Below are 18027 nucleotides of genomic sequence, written 5' to 3' on the forward strand. Positions count from 1 at the left end.
TTGTTTTATTAATCTGGGTGAGCGATTTAACTTTCCTGTTGACTCTACCACACCTTGTCTATCACAGCCACCTTACCCTGGCTTTTCACAAACTTAACCAAGCAGTCACCACAAGTGTTCTCTGAGCAGATACTAAAAGGCAGTCCGCAGACCTCCATCTAACTCCCTCTGATGAGGAAAACACTGTTTGCATTTAAAATTACCCCTTGTAATATAACATACACACTCTGTGGTCTATTTTTTGTTCCCATTTTATAGATACTGCTGGTCAAGAATGAAAGGAGATTGCAGAAAGTCCTTGTTTGTCTATGACCAGATGAACTTATGTGCATGTTTACCTGCCTACACACACCTGTTGCCACAGGGCACACTAGTAATTAGTAGGTCACACGTAGCTAGTGGGTTTCTTGTATTAAAGCGTCACAGATTTTATACCCACCCCCACACACCTGTCTATATAGGTCTAGATATAGATACACAACTTAGAGAAAGCTAGAGACCATGAGTTTGAAAGAGAAAAATGGGTGGTATATGGAGAGTTTGGAGGCAGGGAAGGGAAAGATGAAGTGATATAATCATATTATAATCTCAAAAATAATGTTAAAAAAATAAAGAACTTAAAATGAATCAACAACACTGTGAAATATTGTGATGCCGAGAGCTGCAAGGGCCTTGCCTTGCACAAGTTGGTCAATTCACACTTCCTGCACCCTACACTTGGCTTTTGAGCTCATAGTGATGGTTCCATTCAGCAAGTGTGGGGAGAGGGGGCATTTGCTACCTCAGCTGAGCTCTGTAAGAACCTGGAGACATTGGGGACGATTTCTGGTCACAGCTGCACGTGTTAGACACAGGCCAGCTTCCTGTGGCTCCTGAGTAAGGTGCATGTGCCTGTGAAGACTCCTCACCCACAAGTGTTCTCTCGGCTGCAGAGTGTGTTTGAGGTCTTGTGTCATTACGTTTTGTTTCTAGGATAGAGAGAAAGTAGAATTTGCAGCATATCTGTCTTGAGTGTGTGTATTCTTTCATCTTCCATTGGCAGTAACAGAATATCACAGCCTTGGGGACTAAAAATGGAAAGATGCTTTACAGCTCTGCCTTCATCTGGTGACACCTGCCTTGCTGGCAGAGTCCCAGGGCTGTGCATGAAATCATGTGTTGGAAACTACAGTGTGGCCCTTCTACCCACTCTAACAAAGCCAATAGGATTCAATTTTTGGGGTTGCTTTTTGGTGACTTTATCTCATCCTGATTTGCCCGCCCCCAAAGGTCCCACCTCTTCTACCCTTTTTAATGCTTCACAATAATGACTAAATCTTCGGGACATATACATAAATCATACCCAGACCATACCAGGTGATGAAACAGGAGGGATTCCCACTATGGTGTTGTGGGGTTTCCCATAATACCCTGGTTCAAAAGGAAAACCATTTCATTTTGCCCAGGCCACCAATGCTGAGTGTCACTCGCTCTGTCCTTACTTACACTAATACCACTGCAATTTATGTTCCTATCCATACTGAATGCTTTTCACTTATTCTCATCATGGGTCTGCTCCCATTATCAGCTGCAGAGGTGCTGAACACCCAGTAAATGGAGATACTCTTCAACATATTACCTGAAAGACCCTCATAGATGACTAAATCCTCATTACAGGAGTCAGTGCACACTGTATGATTTTCTCTGGCTGGTATGCATTTTGCCAAACCCAAGCTTCTCTTTCCAGGATTGCTGGAATGTTAGTCATTAAGAAGTAATTCAAACCCCTCAGTGAATAAGTAGCAAGGCAGGCAGGCCACAGCGAGGAGGGGAGTGAATAAGGAAGAAAGGAAGAGAAGTAGAGAGGCAGAAAGGAGAAAGACCAAAGGAAAGATAGGAAGAGGGAGGGAGGAGGGAAAGCAAGAAGAGAGGATGGAGGGATGACGGACCTAGTGGGACTATCAGTTACTTACTTTCGGAAGACAGCCGTTGAAGTGTTCACAGCAGCACAGGACTAATGAATGCTGACCAACTTACAATCTGAGTTTGTACCGTGAAATCAGGTTTCTTGCTGTTTATCAGGACCCCTTTTTTTCTGGTACTAGTTTAACTTCCTACTACTCAAGTGTACAATGCAGTCTACAACATGAACGGTAGTAAAACTACTTTTGTTGCTGACTTCCTGACCCCACAGCTCAGCCACTATCTGGCTCTCAGAAAATGTATTTTAATTGTGCAACCAACCAAAGACCTTGCATAAGTATCTGAATGAATTAACCACTGCCTTTAGCATCTTTGCTATAGAGGAAAGACATTCAAGATTTGTTTAATGATGAAAAGAAAAGTAATTTCTGGGAACTGTATAAGGAAATCAAAAAGAAAAAAGACAGCCATATGGACAGATGGATGGATGGACAGATGGACAGACAGACAGATGGATAGACAGGAAGAAATGTCTAGAAGTCTGGAATACAGAGACTTAGGAGAACTCCTGGGATACCGACAGCAGGGCAGGGATTGTTGCACTGTGCCACTGCAGGGTCACGTTGCATCATTCATGAGGTTGTGTTTCTTCTCCAAGGTTTTACCAGCCTCCATTGGGCTGAGGCTCACCTGCAGTTGGCCTAGGGAAGACAGTGTGTTAGTTTCCATTGACTTCTATGAAAACTTATCATGAGTGAGGGAACACGAAGATACAAGTGAGAGGATAACAATTGGGATATAATATGAATAAATTATAATAAATAAATAAATATTTTAAAAACAAGTGTTCTCTGAGCACCTTATGTCCTCCTTTGCATCTAAGAGGAGGGCAGGGCCCCTGGGATCACATTGGTGTGTGCACTGACTCTGAGTACATTGAACATTATAGGACATTTCTCTCTGCTTTACATATCATGTCCCTTGTTGAATTTCCTGTCTCTCCTCTGCTCCTGTCAGGGTTCATATTTGGCACTATTTGAACATCAAATGTATCTGCCTTGAACGTCCCTCACTTCTCCTGAGCAGAACACTGAGGTGATTCCTCCTTGAATACGAAGGTATCAGAAATATGTTCACAGGACTGTCAAATGAGCTCACTGTAGTAGCACGGTCCCATTGGAACCGAGGAGTACCGAGAATGCCCACATGGTCTAAGCAGTGAGGATTCCTGTGCAGCTCAGGCCTGAGACAAAGATACAAACCCCATCACAGGAAGGTTTCGTGCTGTCATGATGCATACTCATTCACAGGGAAGCTGATTCTGAGGGAAGAAGGTTCGAGGTTCCTATTCAGTTCTTCTATTGCAGGCAGTGTGTCAACCCAGGGACAGGGAACAGCTTCCTCAACTTGGAGAAACTAGAGTCAAGAAGCAGTGAGTTCACATAGATCCTTGTTGGTATAATGTTCTTCTGATCTGGTCATTCAAGTGCTGATTTCTCTACCCCACTATTCTGTTTCAATCAGGCTATTGCACTCTGGGCTTACTCTAAGTATCTCCTGTCTCAAGTTTGTGTAAACGTGTCACCATTTTTTTCTCTGTATTCCCAATAAAAGCCAACTAGCCAAAGGTGGACAATAACAGACAATAGGCTGGGACATCCTAGGCCAGTGAGAGGAGGAGAAGGAGCAGGAAGGACAGGAGGGATGCATATGGAGAGGACAGGGAAGCAGAAGAAGGAATGAGCCAGACCTAGGATATGAGTTAAAAGCAAGTAGAATGTGGGAAATCTGAGTGGGTGGGAAACTGTACTAGCTTGGAGGTTTAGGGTGGAGTAATTATTGTGCAGCATTGTACTATCAAGTAATTAAATATATCGTTATTTATATGGTATATACCTAGTTAAGGAGTAACTGCTGCTTTCACTAAAATAATAATTCAATAATCTTTCAATAGGTCTTTGATTAGCATGTCAGGTTAGAATGAGGTCATGAGTGTTCTGTCCTCCTCCTGAATGCAGAATTGAAGGGCATTGTCAGCAACCTTAAGGGTTTAGCACTTCTGAGCATGGCTAGGCTTTCAGTGTGTGTGTGTGTGTGTGTGTGTGTGTGTGTGTGTGTGTGTATGTGTGTGTGTGTGTGTGTGTGTTAGTTACATGGACAGCTAACTCAGGAGGCACTCCTTCATATGAGAAATGCTCATCCTTGAGGATGCAGCATTCATTACCAACTTTTCTGCAGTCTCTAGTTCTTCCTACTGGGTTTATTTTGTTCAGGAGGAGGAGGAGGAGGAGCAGCTACCATGGTACAGGCAGAACTGAGCATGCAGGATCTAGGAGGAAGCCTCACTCCACAGGATATTAGGGACCCAGGCATACACATGGAAAAGTCTAGCAGATCCAGATGCTCTGGCCTAATATGTCTTTTAGACACTGCTATAGAGGAATGCTAACTTAGAACAAGGCTGCTCTTGCAATAGATCATATACAAGGACCTCTAGGCTGGCGAGAGATTACATCCAAAGATCTTCTAGGTCTGTGTGATCTGGCTAGAATACAAACACACCTTTAAGCCAGGAGACAGAGGCAAAAAGATCTAAGTTTAAGGCCAGTCTGGTATAGAACAAGGATCAGGTAAAGAAAAGCTTAGGTCCAGGCGTGATGATACATACCTTTAATCACAAACAATGAAGGTAATGTTAGTTTGTAGAAGGAAGCACCCATGTTGAAAGTGTTGTCTGTTGGAGGATGGTCTAATATATTTTGATGCTAATTAATAAAAAGCCATCCCACCTGGGCAGGGCAGACGAGATAGGTGTGGCTAAGGTTCCTGGGCTTAGAGAGAGAAGAATTCTGGGAAGAAGAGAGACCACAGGAGAGACCCCAGAGGACAAGAAGGGAAGAAAGGAAGGCTGCCATGGGTTAGATGGAGGAGAAGCACATGGCCGGCATGGATGGAGATTTGGCCCAAATGAAGAACATTAGCAAGTATTTGGGATTATGGATGGGAGGTAGCTTGATAGAAGTTATTAGAAGCAGATGGCATGGGATAGGGCAAGGATCATATACTTGCCCCACTATGGAAAGTAGTTTAGAGGATTGATATCTGCCCTGTCCCAGGTTAACTAAGGCTATTTTAAAATATAATAAGTGTCTGTGTCTTAATTGATCGCTAGCCGGTCATACTGATAATATTAATTAAAAACAACAGTTGTCTGAGAAGCAGAAAAGGTGACGAATCAGAAGATTTGAAAGATTAGAATATGCCCACCTCTCACAAGAAGAGAGGAAAGAGCATCTACTTAATAAGAAGTTTTACAGAGAGAGGCAGGCAGTTTTACCAGGACAGTAATAGAGAGATGGACCGCAGAGAGAAAACTCACGTGAAGACGGAACGAGCTAGGAAATGAGAAGAAGCCAGAAGATTAGAGCAGATTGCTGAGTTAGTTTGAGGCCAAGCAGAACAGTTCTGGGCTGAGAGAGAAGGCAAATTAAATAAGGTAGCTGCGAGAAGAGTTTGAGCAAGAATAGCTGAGTTGAACCAGCCAGCCCAGAGCTCGGAAAGAACAAGGAAGGGTGAGCTCATTAAGCAGTAAGTCTCAGAGACTGAAAACACTCTAGGCCTAGGTGAGATTGCACAGAGGCTAGAAGCTACCTGGACTAGGCCTAGGTAGCAGAGGCAGTAAGCCTCCAAGACAACAATCAGAACAGAAGAATAAAAGTTGCTTTTACATCCTGCCAACAATTTTAACACTTCTAATAAAGAATTTTGTATAATGAACACTTTTCTCCTATGGAAACATTCTGCATTTGGTGTGATAGTTGGAGAAACTTGATAAGCCATGTGTGCAGGCCAAAGAGGTGCTTCAGGAGTAAAAAGTAATTAATGTTCTTCCAATGGAGCTCGGTTTGTTTCCCAACATGCATATTATAGCTTACAAGCACATGTAGCAGCAGTCTCAGGGGATAAGAGCCCTTGTTCTGATGTCTTCAGGCTTATGTACAAAGTATGTACACACACATACGCACAGAGATAGAAAAAATTGTCAATTCTCAGGTTTGAATTTCAAAAAGGAATTGATATTTGAAGGTAATATTTTCTGGGTTTATATATATAAACAAATGGTTAAACACCTGTCACTTGTCATTTACAAAAAAACCCAAACAAACAAAAAACAAACAAAAAAACCAAAAAGCCCAGTGAAGCAGATGCCTTGCTAGTGACATTCTCACGATCCTGCATGCCCACCACACTGAGCCTGTACCAATTCCCCAGCCACAGTGCAGGCCCCTTCGTGCTGCATTCCTCACAAGGAGGCACAGGCGCTGTGGGGATAGTTCAGGAGACCATGGAGCAAATGGTGACTCTACTGAAGGTTGACCACTGAACTTCAGAATGTGACTTTATAATACATCCAAAGATTAAACAATACACCTTAATTTTGTGTTGTGTGTGTGTACATGTGAACACATGTCTGTGAGTGGCCCATGCATGGAGTTCAGAGGATGACCTGCAGAGGTAATTCCCCTTCTGTTTCGTGGACACTGGGAATACAAATACAGGAGCGGGTCTTGTTGGCAACCAAGCTGGCTCCCAAGGCCATTGACATCCTCTGACATGAGTGATCTGAAGGATTCTGATACCTATGACTTGTTTCATTCCATCACATCAAACGATGATGTCACACTAATTTCAAGCAATGCCTCATTTTTCCAAAATTCCACTTTTATGGTATTGATCTTCTACATTAATTCCCTTCTGTTGATTTCTAAGATTTGAAAAGACTTTGCTACACAATTTGTCTTCCACATTGCTTTCTGGTATAATATGCTCTATGAGGTTTATATGTTGGACAAAGTTTCTGCCTGAGTCATATGAAAAGGGTCTCTAACACATATGAACTCGCTCATCACTCATTAGAACACTGTGTCCATATGGAGGCCCTGACGCTGAGGAGGACATAAAGAGTGGAAAGCAATCCCGCACTCCTTACTGTATTAGTTGGATTTCTATTGCTGTGATAAATGTCATAACCAAAACTCCTTGGGGGGAGGGGAAAGGGTTATTTCCATTCACTGGCTGCACTTTGTCATCAAGGGAAGCCAGGGAAGGGGGAGAAAGCAGGAATCTAAGGCAGCAAGTGAAGTAGGAACCAGAGAGGGAAGTGTCTACCAGGCCTGTGCACTCTGGCTACAATTCAGGAAGTAGTCTTGTCCAAGCAGGACTACATGACCAGGTGTTGCAAAGCCAACAAACTGGTCTAGATTCTCCCACATCAATGAGCATTCATGAAGACATCCCATAGACATGCCCATGGGCCAGTTCCATCCAGATTGACACTCTCACATACTGCTTGGCTGTGACGGTGAGAACAGAAGTAAGACATGGCATCAGCATTTGCAGAGTTCTCAACAGTGCAGACTCTGTGTGCTAATGATGGTCAAAAGATACTTTTTCCACAATGTTTGGGTGTAAAGAGTTTTCCCCTAGAATAAAGTCTTCGGGGACACTTCACATATGATGGTCAGGTAAAGGGCTTGCCACAAGCAGTTAGCAATTGTGGAGCTCCTTACCAACACAAGGACAATGGTTCTTATAGAGCAACAGAAAACAGCTGAATACATTGCCATACTTTGTACATTTGCAGAGACTACCATGTGTGACTTCTTTGATGTTAACAAGGGCTGAATAATATATAAAATATATCACACCTTTTCAACACTCTTCACATTTGTATGGTTGTGTTCAATATGAGTGCTTTCCTTAAGGTGTGTGGTGCCTTTAAAGACACTGTCACACCTTTCACAGTTGTGGTGTTTCTCTCTGGGATGAATTCTATGGAGGTCAGAAATGTGGGTTGCATGACAAAGCTGCCCCAAATTCTTCCCCTATGTCTACCTACCCCCAATATTGATTCTTCTCTGCTGGGTAAGGTCTGAATGATATGAAAGGCTTTACCACTTTCCCACACATATAGAGTTTCAATTCAGATGACTTTTTTTGATTTCTTTACAGTGTAAAACATTTTAATGAACACTAACATTAGTCCTATTTTACTGAAATTTGAACTACCATTTGCTGAGAAGTACTAGAAAGCTGATTATAGGGTCTGCAACATTATTCACACATGTTGCACTTCACTGCAGTGTGAATTATCCAGTGTTGCAAAAGTTCTTAGTACAAAAGTCACTGGCACATCCTTCACACTTGTGCAGTTCCTCTCACAGGTGAGTTTTTTGATGCTGCTTAAGATTCGAAGACTGGTGAAAGGTTTTGCCACATTCTTCACACTTGTAATGTTTCTGTCTCCTATGAATTCTTTGGTGTTTCGAACGTGCTGTGTAAGTTCTGAAGTGTTTGCCACATTCGTTACACGTGTAGGGTTTCTCTCCAGAATGAATTCTTTGATGCTCCTTGAGGTTTCTAGCACAGGAGAACAGTTTAGCACATGCTTCACATTTGTAAGGTTTCTCCCCAGTGTGAACTAACGTGTGTTGAGAAAGGTATGAACGAGTAGAGAAGGCTTTTTCACAGTGTTCACACTTGAAGGGTTTCTCTCCAGAATGGACTCTCAAATGCCTAGAAAGTTGCGAGGAATTTTTAAAGACCTTGCCACACTCTTCACACTTGTGCGATTTCCTCCTGGAGTGGACTGCCAAGTGAGTATCAAGATGTGAGGAAGACCTGAAGCCCTTGCCACACACATCACACTTGTAGGGTTTCTCTTGGGAGTGACAAATTTGATGCTGCTTAAGCCTTGAGGAATAAGAAAACAGTTTGCCACATTCTTCACATTTGTAGGAATTCTCTCCCGTATGAATTCTTTGGTGCGCAGAAAGCAATGAAGGAACACGGAAGGCCTTACCACACTCTTCACACCTGTAGGGCTTTACTCTTAAATGAATTCTCTGGTGGTTAATAAGGCGTGAGTTCCAATCAAAGGCTTTGCCACATTCTTTACATGTATAGCATTTTTTTCCTGGTGAACAAAAGTTGAAATATAAATAAAAGCAGAGCAACATTCTTTGTGCTGAAAATGCTTATTTTAAATGGAAATATTTACTCATATTAAATTTTTCTATATAAATGAGAGGTGTATTCTAATTTTTACACCTGCATTCAAGGAAACCTAGTTCAAAATAGAACAGGTGGAAACCATGTAACCTTCCTCTGAAATAAGACCATGACAACATAGAACACAGAAAAAAAGAAACATTAATAAAGGTCAAACATGTAGGAAGGGGGAACATCAGCAATCAAGAAAACCCTTAAGAGCACTATGCTAATGAAAAAATATCAAAGTATTATCTAGACAAAGAGAAAGTATAATGGTCAAACTAAGAGAATGCATGTATACACATGAACATATCCAAGTACAGACTTTAGTTTTGGAAAGTACAGATGTTAGTCTACAGTACAAGAAGACTGCCCATAACAATAGTAAATAATATATTTCAAGAATATAAGAAGGAAGCTTTGTGTATATTTTATGAAAAACATTAATTCCTGAAACAATTTATGCCAAATAAGTCAAGTTCACATAGAAATGGCAGAGCTTAGGAGTCACTGTAAACACAAGCTGACCTCAAGGCAGTAGAAACTGAAACTTAGGAGACTCAAAGGCATCACAAATGTCTGACAGAGGTCCTCCTTTGACAGTGAAATACAGAAAAGGAGGCCCTTAACAAATACGTTCCACCATACCACAGCTTCTATATGGCAGAACCCGTCCTTCTGTTGGCTCTCTGGCCTCCCACTCTATCCTGTGACCCCCTCATTCCAACAAACCTCGGGGCACGGCAGCTGCTGCTTGTCTCTTGACATTTGAAGGGTCTTGTCTTTGCTCCAAAAATGTGACAAGGTATGGCTTATAGGAAGCAAGACCTGTTTGTGGGCAACGGGACAACATTGTTAGTAGGTTCTCCTGGGAAATAACATGTCCAGTTCATCCACGTAAGGAGTGAGAAGATGCAGTGGAACATTGTAGAAGACCAGTTCTGTGATTGCTTCCTGAGTGGAACATCAGCATGCTTAAGAGGAATTTAGAATATGCAGCTCCTGAGCTTCCCTCACTCATTTACAAGGAAAAATATTAAAACTAAAGAGTGTGACATTCCCTACAACATATATTTTCCCTGCTCCTGCCACTGAATTTCTAACATAACCGCTGATGTGGAAGATATATATAACAAAATAAGCAAAACAATAAATGGTAAAAAACACAAGAGGAAATAAAATAGTTGTAAGGTAGAAAAATAATCTCCTAACTGTCCCTAAAAGTCGTTCCATGACCCTCATTGTTTGAAGCACAGTCCCTCATGAGATACTGTGTTGGGGGATGGTCTGATGTATCTTGATGCTAATTACTGCTTGCTGTCTCTGTGACCCACCTTTTAATGAACAAAAAGCCATCCCACCTGGGCAGGGCAGAGGAGATAGGTGTGGCTAAGGGACCCAGAGAGAGAGAGAGGGGGTAATTCTAGGGAGAAGAAAAAGACCAGGAGAGAGAGACCTAAAGGGAGAGGAGCCGAAGGCCATCATGGGTTAGATGGAGGAGAAGCACATGGTCAGCATGGATGGAGAATCTGGCCCAGATAAAGAATATTAACGAGTATTTGGGATTATGGATGGGAGGTAGCTTGATAGAAATTATTAGAAGCACATGGCATGGGATTGAGGCAGGGATCCCATACCTGCCCCACTATGGAAAGTAGTTTAGAGGATTAATGTCTGCCCTGCCCCCAGTTAACTAAGGCTATTTTAAAATATAACAAGTGTCTGTATCTTAATTGATAGCTAGCTGGTAACACTAATACTAATGATCATTTTTAAATAACAATATTGTGTAAAAGGATATTGACAATAAATTAAGAATTCACCAGGGAAGTATACCTCACCTAGGAACTCAAGGTTGCTGAAATTCTCCAGCGTCACGTCCCTGTACAAATTCCACTGTGCAGGGCCCAGGCATTCCCACTCCTCCGCAGAGAAATAAACGGCCACATCCCAGAATGACAGCATTTCCTGAAATAAAGAAAAAAGAGTGACTAGCACAGGTTATGCTAATTCCAACCACCAGTAATACTGCAAATGCCAAGAGGCATCATGTTCTCCACACAAATGTAAACGTCACCCATAGTGAGAGGAGAGCTGCAAGTGCTTCTGATATACGGAAGCAATATCTCTGAAAAACTTATGATGTGGTGCCGGGATGTTACAGAGGACTCATCTTAAAGGAAATTGGATGACAAGAGATCCTAGACACTCCTACGGATATTCCACTTTTAAGGTCCATAAAAACGGAGAATAACTGCACCTACAAAACAGTATTTGAGCTGGGCATGGTGGCTCATGCCTTTAACCCCAGAACTCTTACTCAGGAGTCAGAGGCAGGCTGACCTCTGTTTGAGGCCAGCCTGGTCTACAAAGAGTTCCAAGACAGCCAGAGCTGTTACAGAAACTCTGTCTCAACAAACCAAAAACCAAAACAAAGCAGTATTTGGGACTGGAGAGACATCTTTGAAATTATGAATGCTCTCTGCCCTTCCAATATATATGACAGACATATTTCTGAGGCAGGAACTATTGAAGACTTGTTTCCTTGGTCTTGGCAGGGTTTGGCCATCAACTCTGCCTGCATGCAAGTTTGCCCTTCTTAAGGCAGAGGTGTGTCTGTGGTAGAAATGTGGACATTTTTCCCAGTGGCTTGTTTGTCACACTTGAAGTCATCTCCATAAGGAGGTTTTTTTTATGCTCATCATCCTCTTTGAGGTAGGCTGGGTGTTGCTAGGATTTAACCTGTCTCATTGTCAGTGAATCTTTAAAATAATAAAAACATTTTAAATGCCATATTCTGCATATCTCCGAGGTTTCTGAAGACCTTATCTAACTATCCTCCCTTATCTTTCTATAGAATCACATCTATCTGCCACACCTAAGATGTATATTCTTGTGATACAAGTAGACTAGTGATTGGCATGACCATGATTTGATCAACTAACAATTAACTTGTACAACTTATTTATCCTAAAAAGCCTGCAATAGCACTTTCAAAGTTTTGGAAGTTAACCTTATATTATAATTGAGTTATAAGTGCACAATACCACATATTAGAGTGTGTGTGTGTGTGTGTGTTTAATGGGTATGACATATTCTTAAAGTTGAATTCTATACCACCATATCTAGAATTAAACTTACGTTGCATCCTTATACAAAATTCTATACCAGGGAATTAAAAATAACCTTGTGAGTGAGAACTGAGGAACTAAGTTGAGGAGTAGATTCACTAATCTACTTTTTGTTCTAACTTCCCTATATATTTCTATATTTTCCCTTCTTTCTTTTCAACCCCTATCTGCAAACCAAGGAATGTAAGATAAAGCAAAAGAGAGACATTGTTGAGTTTAACCTTGTTTTCTCTCTTAATAATAATAATAATAATAATAATAATAATAACAACAACAACAACAACAACAACAACAACAACAACAACAACAACATATAATCAACTCCTATTGACAATAACCCTCTATAGCCCAAAAACCTACCAGACCCCCCTTAAAGGAAATGAAGCATTGGCCTCTTAAGGTTTCTTCTGGGTGATTTGGGATGAACAATATCTTTGTAGGGGCCCAAATAAAAGTAGGGGAAATGATTAAACAAGCTAGAAATAGCATTAGCTGTCCAGTTCCTAAATGTTGAGAAATTCTAAGCTTAAGGTTCTGTGTGAGACAGTCTGAAATGCTGGACCAATCAGGAGAAATCTTAATATTTCTTACCAAAAGCAAACTCACACAAAAAAATCACATGAAATCAAGTCCTTGGATTTAGAACATTAAAATGTTTGTTTCCCACTTCATTGAGAGGAATGTGAACATGTAAATAGAGTGGGTCCAATCAATTAGAGTGAGAACTGTTTGCTACTTTGCACTAAGCCAAAGAACCTGGAAGAACCCATCCCACAGTTTCTTGTAGTTCTCACTCATGAGCTATGTCCCTTCACCAGCTTTCTAGAAGCCACAACTGTGTTGTGTCACTGCCACCATGACCTTCTCACAGCTAGTTTTCTCCTCCTAACAGTCTTCCCACCTTCCTTATGGTAGGTAGCTCCATGTGTTTCGTTTTTGTCTTTTCAGGTGTCCACTTGTGTTTCTGACCTTCTCAGACTTTCTCTTTTCCTCAGCATTGTGGAGACGTGGGCTCTTGGAGACATGCATGCTCTTCCTAATACTCTCCATTTCCACAGCATTGTGCTAGAGCCTGGGAGTGGAGTGGACTTCCTTTCCAGTGCTGTTTTACTAACTACTGCACACAACGCTTACTGAACACCCAACTGTCACACTGTCACACCCTAAGATCCAATAAAACCAAACTACTGCCCTTGCAAATGCAGGGCACTTTTTTGCCTCCCCTTGAAGATGAGCTGAGCCAGAATAAACCTTTGTGAGAAACCTGTAGACTGCTGATCAGTCAGCACGACAGAAGATGCAATCTGAAGAAGAATGCATTAAAGGAAAAGGGAAAGTGGGCGGGGAACGCCCCACAGTGGAGAAATTCTTACTCAGATGTGTGAGGCTTGGGCTCAATTCCCAGAAGAAGAGGTGGACCAGGGAAAGTCATGGTTCTGTGCTTTGTCATGGCCCACTCACGTGTGGACTAGCAAGGCAGAATATGCCGGATAGTCCCCAATTTTCCAGCTCCTTCCTCGTGGTGTTAGGAGTGGAGCAGATATTTAATTTCTGTCATGATGAAGGAAGAGTGGGGTTCTAACTTGCCTCTGTCAGAGAGCCAATGGGAGGGTATGGCATCCTGAAAGGTGCGGTCTAGCCAATAAGAGGCTGCAGTCCAAGAGACTGATTCCTATAACATGGTAGAGAGGCCATTGCAATTCCAGCTGGAGGGGTCTCTGTGATGCTTAAAGCCTAGAGTCAGTAAGCAATCCTGAGGTCCATTTCTCTCATCACACCAAGTCATCGCTCACACCTGAACAGGGGTCCAAAATATCAAACATCACACTGTATCAAAAAGAACTGAATGTGCTGTAACTGCCTCAGGGTTTTTACTGTGCAGTATAAAATTAGTCATTTACTTGGACTAAAGCAAAGCTCGGATCATACCGTTTACAGGATTATTCTGTAACTATATGGGAGTGTCCGTCTGGGATTCAGGTCTGAGGGGGGTATGTATAGTGGCTCCATTTCAAAGGAGCTGTCCTGAAAACTTTCAATTTGTTACAACGAATTGAGACTGACATCCTTTAAACTAATCGCCCTCACAGCACTCTGTCTCTGTAAAGTAGGAAGTTCAGAAACTGTTAGCTCAAACCAGGAGTCCCAGGCAGGCTATCGCTACAGGAGAGTCAGAAGCCCCACCTGCTAGGTGTCCTTAGAAATCTGACAACAGCCCTCTGAGCGTGAGGCGGCTAGTACCACCATGATACCCCACCCAAGCTGGAACAGGGGCTGCCAGCACAGGCTCAGGCACCAGAGACAGGGGACCCACCCTACTGCCTTTGCAATCCTGGTGTTTCCAACTTTCTCCATTCTCAGAAGCACAGGTGGACTCGAGCAGCAGGGGCGTCCTAAGAGACTGGACACTCACAGCACATGGCTTTGGCATGATGCCCTCTTCTGGGTCAAACCTGCATCCAGAGGCAGTAAGTAGTGCAGCCTAGTTCAGCACAGAACCTCTAGGTCAGCAGCTACTCCTGTCTCCCTCCCAGCCCAAGTCAGCTCCCTCCGCGCAGGACCCGCCACCATGCACAGTCCCTCAGATCTGCAGGACGCCGCTGTTCCCTACACCAACCTCCATGTCAGAGACTCAAGCCCAGCGCTGAGCAGGACAGGCGCCTAACTTTGCAGAAAAAGGAAGTTTGAAGAGTGAACGCGGAAGTTGGATAACCATGGCCCCTTCTGATGATGTCATAGTGGTCTGCACTACATTTCCCACAAGTCAGTGCGAAGGACTTCCAGGAACCCCCTGAGGTTTGTAAGGTGCTTGGTTTCCAGCCCAGCTAGGAACCGGTCAAGATGTTAGGAACTAATCTTCAGGACAGGGACAGCCACAGCCACAAGGGGATTCATCGTGTTTTAAAGTCCTGTGGTCGCAGCACCCAATATTAGCCTGGGAGTCGAGCCTTCAACAGTAATGTTTATCACGTTTCCTGGTTATTTCGGCTGAAACTTTGTGATTTTAACGCTAAATGGAATCTTACTACAGCATTGAAAACTCAGATTGATCTTCTTTACCTAAATATAAGGAAGCCGGAAGCTGATGTAGGACTGAGCGCTATGTCTTTAAGATGCTTATTGAAGTCGTCCTTGGTGACCTTGCATCTCAGGCGCTGAAGTCACCACCAGTGTTCTCTGAGTAATTTATGTCCTCCTCTGCATTCTCTGCAAGAGGAGGGCCGGGCCCCTGGGATCGCGTTAGTGTGTGCACTGACTCTGGGTACATTGAACACGATAGGACATTTCTCTCTGCTTTATTTCATGTTTCTTATTGAATTGCCTGTCTCTCCTCTGCTCCTGTCAGGGTTCACATTTGACACTATTTGAACACCAAATGTATCTGCCTTGAATTTCCCTCACTCCTGAGCAGAACACTGAGGTGATTCCTCCTTGAACACAAAGGTATCAGAAATATGTTCACAGGACTGTCAAATGAGCTCACTGTAGTAGCACGGTCCCATTGGAACCGCGGAGTACTGAGAATGCCCACATGGTCTAAGCAGTGAGGATTCCTGTGCAGCTCAGGCCTGAGACAAAGATACAAACCCCATCACAGGAAGGTTTCGTGCTGTCATGATGCATAGTCATTCACAGGGAAGCTGTTTCTGAGGGGAGAAGGTTCGAGGTTCCTATTCTGTTCTTCTATTGCAGGCAGTGTATTAGCCCAGTGACAGGGAACAGCTTCCTCAACTTGGAGAAACTAGAGTCAAGAAGCAATACAGTAAGCTGGGCCCCTGATTGGCAAGGCTGCTTAGAATGAGGTCATGACTGGTCAGTCCTCCTCCTGAATGCTGCAGTGAAGGGCACTGTCAGCAACCTTAAGGGCTTAGCATTTCTGAGCATGGCTAGGCTTTCAGTGTGTGTGTGTGTGTGTGTGTGTGTGTGTGTGTGTGTGTGTGTGTGTGTGTAAACTCACGAGTGCAAGTCCAGACCCCAGCCTGTAGTACTGCCATGCCTCAACGTGCTCTCCCAGTGAGAGACATCCTTCAGCCCCAACCAGACCGCGTTCGGTTTCGTTGTGTTGCGGTTTTTAGTGCTGCACACTAATATCAAGGCCTCTTGGCTTCGTGGAACCTGTCACACCACCCAGCCTCCGCCCACTTTTGTTCTTTTCATTTCAGTGCGTGAGTAGCTGCCACCAGGGGGCTGCCACCAGGCCTGTCTACAAACTTCATTTGAAAGGCTTAGCGGTGACTTCCCATGTTAGTTTCTTGGTAATTATCTTAAAGTTAAATCTGAGTCAAAAATGAATGTTTTATCCTGTAGCAAGTTGCTATAATAAGCAGATCTGAGTGTGAAACCGCAATAGAGTAACCAAAAATAACTATTAAATGTAATAAACATTACTATAAAGTCTCCACTCACATTCAAACATCTGCTTTGTGAGCTGAGCATTTTAAAAGCAGCCTGGCTCCCTGTGACTGTCTCCCTCTAGCGGCAGAGATTGCATGTTTTTGTCCTTTCCTGAATAGCAACTCCTGGATCTCTGTTACAGAGACTTGTGGGAAATGTAGTCTCACTCAACGTGACGTCACAAGGAAGCGTATTTCTTTTGAGTTTCTTTTGCTCATGTTCTTCCCTTCAAGTTTCTTTTTCTTTTTTTTCTTTTTTTTTGTTTTTTTTTTTGTTTTTTGTTTGTTTTTTGAGACAAGGTTTCTCTGTGTAGCCTTGGCTGTCCTGGACTCACTTTGTAGACCAGGCTGGCCTCGAACTCACAGCGATCCGCCTGCCTCTGCCTCCTGAGTGCTGGGATTAAAGGCTGTAAGACCCCCTCCCCTGTGCACCCGCCATAGCGAGCATAGCAGCAGTAACGCTATCTTGCAAGGCAAGACTGAAAGACCCCATTTCGAAATGTTGTTTAGTCAAATAGTTTAAGGCTTGTGTAATGCTATTTTGTAAGGCTGTACAATAGTTCAGGGAGGTCACCTGAAAGGCCCAGTCAGACTGGAAAAATACCACCATGTCCCAAGGCTCGCAGATGTCACAAGACTCATGGTCACCCACCATTTCACAAGGCCTGCACAAACGGTTCTGGGAAACTGCCCTGGGGCAACAGGATGTATGGGAAACTGCCCTGGGGCAACAGGATGTATGATCTGTGAGTAAGCTACTGGTAAAAATAGCCCAACCGTTTCCTGATTCCAAAAGCCCTGACCAGAGCTAAATCTAGCCGCATCAAATTAGCCAATCAAAACCCTGTAATTATGCCTCTCGCTTCTGTAACCCTGCTTCCTGCTTTCCACCCTATAAAAGGGTCTCCTCCCCTTCACTCGGTGCGCCAGCCTCTCCAGAGACTGAGACGCCCGGGTACCCGTCCCCCTAATAAAGCCTCTTGCGTGTTGCAACCGAAACCTTGGTCTCGCTGGTTCTTGGTGGGGGTCTCCACGTTAAGACCACCGTGCTGGGGGTCTTACAAGGCGTGCGCCACCGCGCCCGGCTCCCTTCAAGTTTCTTAATACCCGGCTGGTGTCAGATCTCTGAGGTGAAGGTTAGTCCAAGTTGCAGGACAGGCTGGCCTCAGCACCAGGCCTGAGGAATTAGGCAGGGAGGGCGGGTAGACCCACCTTGGAAACAGTGGGCATGGGGCATGTGGGAAGCAGGAAGCAGCTCACTTTAGAGGGGCTGTTCTAACCTAGGCTGGGCCACTGGGTCAGTGTTTTTGTCAGCTCTGGAGAGAAGGTGGTTGGGGGGGGGCGCGTGGAAGCGACCATCAGCCTGCTGCTGCTCCAGGTCACCCAGGATCTAGGCAGGCGGGGACCTGCACCTGGGGCAAGGCCGGGAGCTGCCAGAGACCAGCTGGATTCAAGATAGACAAGATCTTTTATTGAGCAAGCTCCAGTAACGAGTTGTCGGCCCAACTCCTTAGGATACAGGGTTTACAAAGGCAAAAACCACAAGG

The 18027-nt window shown here is 43.6% G+C and overlaps 1 protein-coding gene across 4 annotated transcripts; it reads right to left on the minus strand.

Annotated features, from left to right (window-relative positions):
• Positions 1–5956: 5956 nt before the first annotated feature.
• Positions 5957–14867, minus strand: LOC311598071 (uncharacterized protein). Of its 4 annotated transcripts, XM_084782894.1 has the most exons (5): positions 14704–14856; positions 12988–13158; positions 10797–10923; positions 9688–9783; positions 5957–8878 (listed from the first exon to the last, which is right to left on the minus strand). In XM_084782894.1, exons 2-5 carry the CDS (start codon positions 13009–13011, stop codon positions 8121–8123), a joined length of 1005 nt encoding a protein of 334 aa, XP_084639020.1. In that variant the 5' UTR covers positions 13012–13158; positions 14704–14856; the 3' UTR covers positions 5957–8120. The 4 variants fall into 4 exon arrangements, with proteins under 4 accessions (XP_084639020.1, XP_084639023.1, XP_084639022.1 ...); XM_084782897.1 differs by lacking the exon at positions 9688–9783 and having other exon boundaries at positions 14704–14867; XM_084782896.1 differs by lacking the exon at positions 12988–13158 and having other exon boundaries at positions 14704–14851.
• Between the last annotated feature and the right edge of the window lie 3160 nt (positions 14868–18027).

The sequence above is a fragment of the Acomys minous genome (genome assembly GCF_964271855.1).
Source record: "Acomys minous genome assembly, chromosome: 5".
Taxonomy (NCBI): domain Eukaryota; kingdom Metazoa; phylum Chordata; class Mammalia; order Rodentia; family Muridae; genus Acomys; species Acomys minous.

Bases quoted from the DNA above. Each gene is read 5' to 3' on its own strand.
- LOC311598071 (XM_084782894.1), bottom strand. From the start codon at position 13,011: ATGGAGCTACCTACCATAAGGAAG. The intron at 10,924-12,987 runs GTGGGAAGACTG...TCTTTATTTCAG, and splicing joins AGCTACCTACCATAAGGAAG to GAAATGCTGTCATTCTGGGA. The intron at 8,879-9,687 runs GTTTGTTGGAAT...TTTGTTCACCAG, and splicing joins AGCAGCTGCCGTGCCCCGAG to GAAAAAAATGCTATACATGT.